At 37.4% G+C, this 11166-nt stretch overlaps 1 protein-coding gene across 1 annotated transcript; it reads left to right on the top strand.

The window, feature by feature from the left end:
* The first annotated feature begins 5972 nt into the window (after positions 1 to 5972).
* On the top strand, positions 5973 to 10897 carry LOC146385635 (solute carrier family 22 member 7-like). Its single transcript, XM_084931442.1, has 10 exons — positions 5973 to 6353; positions 6596 to 6699; positions 8463 to 8617; positions 8765 to 8933; positions 9025 to 9148; positions 9270 to 9379; positions 9861 to 10075; positions 10252 to 10360; positions 10447 to 10653; positions 10867 to 10897. Exons 1-10 carry the CDS (start codon positions 5973 to 5975, stop codon positions 10895 to 10897), a joined length of 1605 nt encoding a protein of 534 aa, XP_084787568.1.
* Positions 10898 to 11166: the final 269 nt, after the last annotated feature.

The following is an 11166-nucleotide window of genomic DNA, read 5'->3' as shown; positions in this document are numbered from 1 at the left end:
CCAACTTTCTCTTATACACAGGAAGAGTTTATATGAAAACCAAAGACATGTTTTGTTGAAGCCATATTTTCTAAAAAGCAACCAAACACATACACCTCCTAATAGGTCTTGGAAACACGCTCTTTCTATAGAGTACCACTTTGTTTATGTACATTTACGTGGACTGGGAAAACCAGAGTTTTTGCCTTTATTAAAATATGGTGTTAGAGGAGATAAATGTCTTGCTTAGTACAAGAGAAGGTTCTCCCAGGAGGATAAGGTCAGTAAATCTTACATCAGTCAGTTAATATTACCATAATGACCCGAGGATGACACCAGAGAAAAAATTATATAGTCGCCAAAAAGAATTAACTCTTTCATCTTTTTTGGTTTTGTGGGTTCTTTGCGTGTTTGTTTTTCAAATACTACTCTACACTTTTGATTTTAAATAAATGTATATTTTGGTTTGATAGCAGCTGTGTAGAAATGATCAAGTCATAACTAAAAAAAACATCAGTATCAAAAGATATTAAATGTCTGACTCAAAGTCTTTTGGAGCTGGCTAAGAGGCCAGGTAAGTCTATTACCTGATATGATAATGACAATGACATTAACCCGCAGCTGTGTTTGAATTGTGTTTGCATACAGTGTTTAAACTTTAGCTAATTTTTACAGTGATGTGACAAAGATCATATCTTTTGATTTTTCAGTTGATTAGCTTTGAATTGCTTTAGACATATTTTAGGTACACCCTCTGCTATGAAGACAATACAAGCTGAAAATTGATGATTCACTACTGTCATTAATTATTACTTTTTCTTGGGTATTTGCACGTGTTAGGGGGGACCTTTATCGTTTCTTCTGTTTACTATAACATTTTATTGCTTGTGGTTGCTAGTAAGTACAAATGGAAATTCTGGAGGAGGCCCCAAAACATGCTGGAAATTATGTTTCCCAAATGGCTTGGGAACACCTCTGTGACCGACTCGATGAGCTAAGGGAGGTGGCTCTGGAGAAGGGAGGTCTGGGTATCTCTGTTTAAACAGCCGCCTCCATGACTCAGACCTGAAGCAGAAAATGGACAGACAGATGGATGGAACTGCACCATCCATCCATCCACAACTGGTTCTATCAGAGTTTAGTTTAGTTCTCAGATACAGTACACATACACTAATCATTGCTTTAAACTTACTTAAACTTTAAACTTACTTACTTTGTAAGTTTAAAGCAATTATTTAAAAAACAAAAATTGGGTGCACAAGCTTGAATTTATTTTGTTTTTTCTCCAGTTCATACAGGCTCAAATATATACATCTACTCATTTAAATCTGCTTTAACCTTGACATGACCAAGGCCTCCTAAATTCTCAGCAGTCATCAAGATTGATGACAACTTGTAGTTTCTCTTTGCCAGCATAAAAGCTGCAAGCAGGAATTCAGTGAAGGTCTAAGAAGGGATTTTAGCTACTTCAAACAGTTGTGCATTAGTACCAATTATTCAGATGTGTCTACACTTTGCCAGCTTCTCTAAGAGGACCCTAACTGTCACCATCAGATGAGAGGGAATTTATTCGGATGTTCAGGAAAAACCTAGCAACAACCAAGACTCAAGTGTGCCATGAACTGGAAACTGCTGGAACACCAGTGTCACTGTTCACATGTTTTACATCGCCATGGACTGAGAGTGTGCCAACCAAGAAACACAACCTGTCCCAAAATCAACACCTTCAATCTCAACTGAGATTTATTTTAGCTGCCCACCTGGATGAGCCAGAGGCCTTCTGGATAAAAGCTTTATGATCCAATGAGACAAAGATTGAGCTATTTGTTCACACTGACAGGAGGAATAATTGGAGGAGTAAAGGTGAGGCTTTCAAACCTAAGAACACTGTACGAGCTTTCAGGCATGGTGGTGGTAGCATCAAGCTCTGGGACTGTTTTGCTGCCTGTGGTAATGGTGCATTGCATAAAGTGGATGAAACAATGAAGAATAAATACTTGCAATTTCTTCAACTTCACCTTAAATCAACTTACATGAAAACTGGAACCTTGGAATGATAAAGCTAGATAACATTAGGGTCTGCAATGGCTTTCCCACTTTAAACTCCCTTTCTTGTCCATGATTGAAAGCTAGCTCTGCAAATACGACTGGTCAAATATCGAGCTAGAACAATTCAAAGAAATCATTAAAAGCCCCAAATTATTACAACATTCATGCTCATAATGAGTGGATGTAAACCTCTGACCACATATGCAGCTGTGGGATTACTAAAACTGAAAGACCTCTTGCACACTAGCCACGTTTTGTACAAACACTGTCGCATGCCACCGGCTTATCTTCACACTTGGTTCCACTCTACCACCAGCAAATCTGACTGTGCTGCAGCAGGGGTTTCTTTTTCCAAGTATGGCAGTAACCTCAGTCTGTTGACTTATTGCCATGGAAACAGAGAGTCAGCATCCTTGACAAAGGAGTGAACTCTTGTTCTGAAGGGCAACCCCCATGAGGACTGAGCTCTAGCGGATTAGATGTTTCCATGTTCTTACATAATTAGACAGTGTAAGCTCAACCATAAGAAACATGTGGACACATTTTCAGCAGTCTCTGCACACAAAGTTTTATTGCGCATTTCAGTGGCCTCGTGACAGAACAAACCCACAGAACCCACAAAAATCAAAATCAGCGTGAAAATATATATTTATTAAGTCACATATATATTTTAAACTCATGCCACTGCATTTAGGAAACTAGGTTTCTCGAGCAGTTTCTGGTGCAGAAAAGCACAGAAATTCAAGCAAAAGGTAAAACACTTCATGACATGATAATAAATGACACTTTTTGCATTGTTATCAATAGAGATGTTAATTAAAGTCAAAGCTAAAAATGAAATTAATGAAATCAAATCAGTAAGAGTTAAACATCTGTAAGAGACCCTAAAAGAAAATAATTTTCCAAACATCAGGTACTTACATTATACATCTCTGCGCTTGATATCCAGCACAGGCATCTTCACATCCTGTCTGTTAAAACAAAAATGATCCTGAGTGTTATCCCACTAACTGCTCATATGTAGCCTTGGTCATTCATGTATGCAGCTGTATTTAAAGAGGGAGAAGAAGAGGTGTTCCTAACCCATCCCCATGTGCCACCTACACAGTTCAGTTGATGCAGGGGCAGTGAGTTGACATAATGAACATGTCAATTGAGAAGCTTCAAAATATTTTTAGATTCATTTGAAACAAGCTTTGAATTTAGTATCTGTGTTTGGTTTTGATTAATTATATAATTAAAATAATTCACCACTTGAAAAAAACTAACTGCAATAATAGTAACAGACTCTTATATTCAGATTCGAGCAGATATATACTACATAGTGTTTTAAAATACCTATACCTTTATGGTGATTTGCTCATCATAATGTACCTTTAATTAGGGTTAATATAATAATAATCTCAGCAGAATGGTAAACCGGTTATGTAAGACTGCTCTTCTCTTTGAGGGGATGACCGTAAATGGAATTCAATCTAGTTTTGAAAGTGTGGTTTGCTGAAGTAAAGTAAAAAGGGATAACGCATCACTCGGTTAATCTTTAAGAAAACAATGTTTATTATTAGAAGTAAAAAAAACATATTAAGATCTTAAACTCTGTTGGAAAGCAATTCAGGTGTCACAGTATCTTTTTTGTGCTTGTTTTTTGTTCATTTATACAGTCATGTGACAGTTTCTCCATATATACTGTCAGGTGGGGGGAAAAGAGTTTTAACACAAAACTATGCAGCCCTGTGAAGTTATCATGTTAAATGTTTTGGAAGGGTTGCCAGGAGAAAGCCTCTTCTTTCTAAAAAAAAAATAAAAAATTAAAAAAATATGGGGCAGCAGGAAAAGGGGTTACCAACATTTTTATATGCAGTCCCCATTTTGGGAAGCTCAAACAAATTGGACAAACTACTGTAATATAAATTACTTGGATACTGAAAATTCTTTACAGTTGTTTGTGGGCTTTTCTGCCCACAGTTTTGTGTTTAATAACTGAAACACATCCTCTGTTGGACTGATATCACATGAGAGTATCCCATGCCTTTGCCTTGAGAAACTCTTAAGTTGCTTTTGCAGTTTGCTCTGGGTGATTGTCCATTTGCACAGTGAAGCACTGTCCAAGCAGTTTTGCAGCATTTGGCTGAATCTGATCAGAAAGTATACCCCTGCACGCGTCACCATTATTCCTGCTACTTCTATCAGCAGTAACGTCATCATGTGACCCATTGCCCATTGCCTCCACCATGTTTGACCATGATGATGTTGCATATTTTGTGCTCCTTTGTATTTTTTCTTCCCATCATTAGCATTAACTTTAGCAATGACACACCTACTTCCTTGAGATTATCCTTGACATGTTTAGATGTTGTGAAGCTTTTTTCTTCCTAATTCTGGAAATAAATCTGTCCTTATTATGTACTTTGATAGTCTTCTGTGGGCTTCTTTTGGTGTTGATAAGCTTGTCAGTACATTCATTCTTTTATAGAATAGACCAGACTGTTGATTTGGCCCTTCCTAAAGTTTTTGCTGTCACTTTAATAGGTTTATTTTGTTTTTCTTTAGCCAGCAGCTAAAGAAAAGCTTTCATTTGAAACGTCTCTTTGGACCTCATGCCTCATGGCATACACTGGCTGTAGTATAAATCTGCATGAAAGATATTTCATGCAGATTCAGCACTTCACCTGGAATCAGAGCCTGATCTTGAATTCTGGTGGTTTAATGTAGAACAGTCAGTTGTTTGTCGGTCAGTTGTATAATTACTTCTGAATCTCTTAAAATGAGCTGTTATAAAATTATAAAACTGTCAGTAATTTCTAAGCAGTTAATACAATAATTTTGTTGAACCCTCTTTTAAAATCCACTTCGTTGGTATGTAGAGGAAATTTTAAAAAAATAAATGTTTTCCTAGTGTGTCACACTCACTTATGGTTCATTTTTGTGCTACTCAGCATACTCTTTGTTTCTTGTCTCCATTAAAACACAAACACTGAAGTCTTATGTGTCACTTGGTGTCACGGTTAGCACTGGCAGACTGTGGGGATGTGGGGAAAGGAGGACCTAAATGCTGGACTCCGTGTGGTGAACAGTGCATTTACTTACAGTGCAGTAACTATTCACACAAACAATCCCCATGCATTCCCCTGACTCCCATGCCGTGTCTTCCTTAAATAGCTCCCCCAACGAGCCTGATCAGCAGCAGGTGTGTGGCAATGGTCTTAAGGCGTTGTATTGAAAAATGTTGTAATTATGTTGGTTGTGCTGTAAAGGGAGCTCGTGCTTTTGGCTGCCAAATTTTCAGAAATGCTTTTATTTGTTATGTTCTCATCCAAGTTTTTATTGTGCAGATTGTAGCAGATCGGTTTAATCTTCTTATAGTTGATCTCATCTTTGTGGCTGGTTTTATCTTGGTGCAGTTGCTACATGAAGAAATCCTGTGTGACTGTATATTTCTTTGGGCTGTGTACATGATACGTTGCTAAAATATTAAGTTGCCTGTGGGTGTGATGTGTTTGTTATTAAATTTAAGCCCTGCCAGAGCTGATGTCTTAGAACTTACTACAATTGTAAAATAAAACATTACAAAACCATCTGATTCCTTTGCATAGTGCACTGCAGCTGCATTGTAGGATAAGAGTGCTTTCTTGAGAACTGAGATCAATTTTAGATCACATTCTTGCTTTCTCTACTGTGAGTGCTAATTTTCAATTATCAATCCTGACTATTATAGCATTTGAATAAACATATCAGCCTTATAACTGATCAAAGCAAAGCCAGTGTTTGATTGAGTAACTGTATCGTACTGGGTACAGTTAACTCACATTATTAATACATGCTTTTGGTATTCATTTTAATTATTAACATTGTGCTGGTGAATGTGTCCTTTATAGTGAGTGATACTCTACTTCACTTGACTTTTAGAGCATTTGTCCTCCCGGAGATACAGGAAGCACAGCAAAATGAAGTTTGACAGCATTCTTGCAGAAATTAATGGATTTGGAAAATTCCAAATTGCTCTAGTCCTGATTCAGATCCTGTCTCGAATTACTTTGCCATGTCACTTTCTTCTGAATAATTTCATGGCAGCTGTTCCTTCGCATCACTGCAACATCGATGCTTTGGATAATGGAGCTGTCTTTGGAAATTTAACTTTAGATCAGAAATTAGCCGTTGGTATTCCAGCAGAGCGGGATGGGACTCCAAGCTCCTGTCAGATGTTTTCAGAGCCCCATTATGAATATCTGTTAGGCTCAAACAGCAGCAAAGGCTCATTTACTGTTCAGTGTCAAAATGGATGGGTATATGACAAAAGCACCTTCAAGTCTACTTTGGCAACAGAGGTAAGTGAGAATTAGTTATGTTGAACAGAGACATTTTACACAGTCATTTGGATTTTTTTCAAAGAACAAATTTTCTTTTGCTAACATTAAGGATATAATTTTCTATCCATTTTATTATCTACAGAAAATAATCCAACTAGCTAAATGTAATTTCCCAGGCATCATTCATTTAATTATTGTTTATTTTCCAGAAGACGCAACTGTAAAATCACATATTGTAATATTTTAACGATTATTTGCAGTGGGATCTCGTGTGCAGCAGAAAAGGTATGAACAAGGCAACTGCAACCATTTTCTTTATTGGTGTTATGGTTGGAGCCCCAGTTTTTGGGTTTCTCAGTGACAGGTAAGGGTCAAATGGTCAAAAATACTAGTTCTTCTCATATACACTCTACATTGTGAAATATTTTAAATCATTTTTTGTGATAATTTTGATGATTAAGGCACCGTAGAGGCGTAAAACCGTAAAGGGACCTCTGGCTAATACATCGGGTTCCGTGACGGGCTCGTAGCCGAAAACTGGCTTTACTTTGTTGTCTGGGTCAACTTTGCTAGAGAGAGACAGAGAGAGGCGTTGAAAGGCTCCAGCGGAACTTGTTGTTTCAGAGGAAAACACGAACACAGTGTACAGTCCAGTCTTAATAGCTTACTTACAACTGGGCTCGTCAGGCACTCTTCTTGGCTGCAGTGGTTATTATTATATTTACATGCTTCCAGCTCCCGTTTCTGCTCGATGACAACTCGTACTTTTCCACTCTCCTTTTTCTCCCTCCTCGCGCTCACAGACACATAATGGGTATGGCAGTCCATTCTCCCTGCAGCACGGACTACACTGCCCAGGAGGCTACATTCTTTAGGGCGATGCCTGTAACACTCTGCCTATTGCCTTCATATTAAATCATTTTAAAAAATATTTCTTCAGGTCATTATGAGACTCGAGATTGAGACACAGGCATTTGAGCCTCTTAATGCGTGTTTTGTTTGGGTTTCCACCGGCGTGGAATTACCAAAAATAGAGAGAGCATAGCCTAACATATGAAACAGGAAAATACCGCTGTGTAATCCCTTTATTTCAACAAAGTAACTGTATTCTGAATACCACCTTTTTAAACGGTAACTGTAACGGAATACAGTTACTCGTATTTTGTATTTTAAATATGTAACTGCGGTAAATGTATTCCGTTACTCCTCAACACTGCGGACCTGTTTTATATACGTGCCGAATAGTTTTCTATATGAGATCACTGAAAAAAGTGCAGCCTCAACCCTGTTACTCATTTTATATTAAGATTTAAAAATCTAGTTGGCATGCTATGACGAATAACCTTCAGTAAAAGCAATAAATCACACAGCAATAATACATTCGTGTAGTTGTAAAAAGCATGATAATATATTAAGTAATCCAAAGTATTCAGAATACGTTACTCTCATTGAATAACGTAACGGAATACGTTACAAAGTACATTTTGGGGCATGTATTCTGTAATCTGTAGTGGAATCGATTTTTAAAGTAACCTTCCCAACACTGATAATATCACACATTAAAAAAAAATAAAGAAAAGAGGAAGACTTGAAATATTTCACATCACCTGTAATGGATATAGAACATGGTTGATTTAATTCAAAAATTTTACTGCTTTAAATGAAATTATATTCCATAATATTCCAGTTTTTTTAATGTACTAGTATATTCGACAAAATGACCAGAAATGTATTATTTTATTTTTATTTTCCAGGTCTGACTTGTTTCAATCTCTACCAGTACCATTACCAATGCCAACTTGGATACAGACATATATATATATGTATATAACTGAAGAAAAAATAACAATAAGATCAATATGAGAGATGTTGAAGTGTTGCAAAATAAAACCGTCTTGCGAATTATAAATATATTAGTGCTGTCAGCGTTAACGGCGCCGTGCTGCCCCACGCACGGGGCGATCCGTGCTAACTCGCTAACGGAGATTTGCCGCGTTAATGCGGTTATGGCGTTAACATCATTTTGACGAGATTAACACTGACAGCACTAAAATATATACATGTGAGAGGTTTACCCCACAGCTGTGAGCACAGTCATTACTTCATGCTTTTTCTGTCCATGACCAGGTTTGGGCGACGTCCTCTTCTGCTCGTGTCTTATCTGGGATCCTTGATATTTGCAGTGCTGAGTGCATTCTCCACCTCGTATGTAATGTTTGTCATCTTGAGATTTTTTACGGGCATGTCACTCGCAGGAATAAGCATCATGGCCATTGTTTTGAGTAAGCAGGATATTGTTAAAACTGTGCTAACCTATGACTGAGACATCATAGCCTGGTTCATGTTTACAGGCATATTCTGTTTCTCTTTCAAGAATTTGCACAATTTTTTTTCTTTCTTTTTTTATACCTGTGCTAATGTTTCTGCAGATGTTGAATGGTTTAGCATTGAACACAGGACTTTCTCTGGTGTGATCATAAGCCTGGATTGGACAATTGGGAACTGGATCCTGGTTGGCACTGCATATTTTGTAAACGAGTGGAGGAAGCTGATTCTAGCAGTTACCTCCCCCTTGATTCTGTCTATCCTTGCTTGGAGGTATTTAAGTTTTATTTGCTGACTTTGCAAAGTATCCTTAATCTCATTGGATTTTGATCAGATGCTAAACTCACCATGTTTGTTGGTTTAGGTGGCTTCCAGAGTCTGCTAGGTGGCTTGTAGCCAAAGGAAAGACAGATGCTGCTCATCATTACATAATGAAATGTGCCGAGATGAACAACAGATCCAAGTGCGTGGCCACCATCACACCAGCGGTACATCTCAAAATGGTTTTTTTGTTTTTTTTTAATTAGCCGACAGTCTTACTGTAAAATAAGACAAAAAGGGGGCTTTGTAAATGAACATTCACATTATGTTTCCCTGGCTTTCTCACAGACATTACTGGAATGTGCAGAAACTGAACATGGCGCTAAGAAGTACACTTTTGTAGATCTTTTCAGAACCCCAAATATTAGAAAACTTGCTATATACTCAGGAATGCTATGGTAAGTTTCGGTATAATGGTTTGGAGTTGGGAGATAGTTCAGCTTTTTGGGAAAAGGCAAATTGATTTCTTCCAGATATTCATCATATGTGTGCATTTTCTACCAAATGCACTTTAAAAAGAGTTAACTGACTTTTCTCTGTGTGTGTGTGTTTGTGTGTGTATTTTTGCTATCTTAAGTGACAGTTATGGGTGGATTATTAAATAGACAAATGGGCCAAATTGTATTTGGGACAAAGATGTTAAAGCCTTTGAGCTATCTCACGGATATAAAGAAATTGTTATTTTTATAGCTATCATTTTTGACACTGGGAAATTTACACAGCTTTTGATTTTGTTCTAGCATACAGTGTAAAAAATCCTGTCAAGTGATATGATATTTAAATGAGTTGCAATCATGTTTGGGGTTTCTTTGAGGAAATTTGTATTTACCCCTTTATATATCAGCCTAAGTTTAAGTGTTTCTTCTCCCCCTTTTCTAGGTTTGGCGTTGCATTTACATACTATGGAATAACTCTGAATATCACAGGATTTGGACTGAACCCATACCTAACACAGTTCATATTTGCATCCATTGAAATGCCCATGAAGATTGGCGTCTATTACTTCCTGGAGAAAGTTGGGAGAAAGCATGGCCAGATGGGTTCCATGCTGTTAACTGGTCTCTGTCTCTTCATCAACATCTTTGTTCCAAAAGGTCATTTCTCTTACATTTCTCGTACATTTAGTGGTTTATTTCTGCCACCAAGAGTTGATATGAATGTATGCGTTTATTTCTGGTGGTAAGCAGGATCAATCTTTAGAAATTAAAAGATTGGTCTTTGGTGGATGTCTTCTCTCACCTGAAAATGTTCTCTATCCTGTTCTCCTTAGATAAATGGACTGTTCGTACTGTTGTGGCAGTTCTTGGAAAATCTATGTCAGAGGCCTCGTTCACTATCATGTATCTTTACACAACTGAGCTTTACCCTACGGTCGTACGGTTAGTCCACAAAAAACGTTCTTCTGCCTTGCTTTGATTATTCATATGAAAGGTTTACATTAACCTCAGTGGTTTGATCTTTTTAGACAAAATGGCTTAGGCTACACCTCATTTCTGGCACGACTGGGCGTGTCCATTTCTCCACTCATTGTACTATTGGAAGATCTGTGGCATCTCCTCCCTGCAGCCACTTACTGTGCAGTGGCAGTTGGAACTGGTTTAGTTGCTTCACTTCTGCCCGAAACATTAAACACCCAACTGCCAGAGTTCATCGAAGATATTGAGAAACCAAGGTAAAGAGAAGAGAGTGTTAAAGCATCACAGCATGTAATTCAGTATCCAAACTAAAGCTAAAAGATTAACCATTCACAGAAACTCCCCACGAAACAATAATCCAGTAAACTGCAGTTTACTGTTTATCAAAGTCCAAAATACACATTACATTCTATGTCCTGATGTCTGCATGTAAGGTCAAATGACTAACTGAAGTCTTATTTATATTGCAGGAGACAGTCACCAAGGAAGGAGATTCAATAAGAAAAACACAGTCATGAATAATAAGACTTATAATGACTGGATCTTAACTGATTTTTAAATAGTAAAGTTACCATGTTACAACTTCAAAGATCTCCATTGTTGAAATGCTCAACGAGTGTCAATAAACGTAATGTTAACACCACTATTATTCACTTGTTTTTTGTTTTTTTCATTGTTGTAATGAGACAGCTCGTAGCAAAACGCTTTCACTGTATACAACACATTTCATTAGCAAATGAAAAGATAGGCTGGTATTGATAGTGAATCGA

The sequence above is a fragment of the Perissodus microlepis genome, chromosome 6 (assembly GCF_051167445.1).
Source record: "Perissodus microlepis isolate ML-2025 ecotype Zambia chromosome 6, ASM5116744v1, whole genome shotgun sequence".
Classification (NCBI taxonomy): Eukaryota; Metazoa; Chordata; class Actinopteri; order Cichliformes; family Cichlidae; genus Perissodus; species Perissodus microlepis.
Note: the sequence above shows the minus strand (reverse complement) of the source record. Positions and strands in the feature narration are given on the sequence as shown.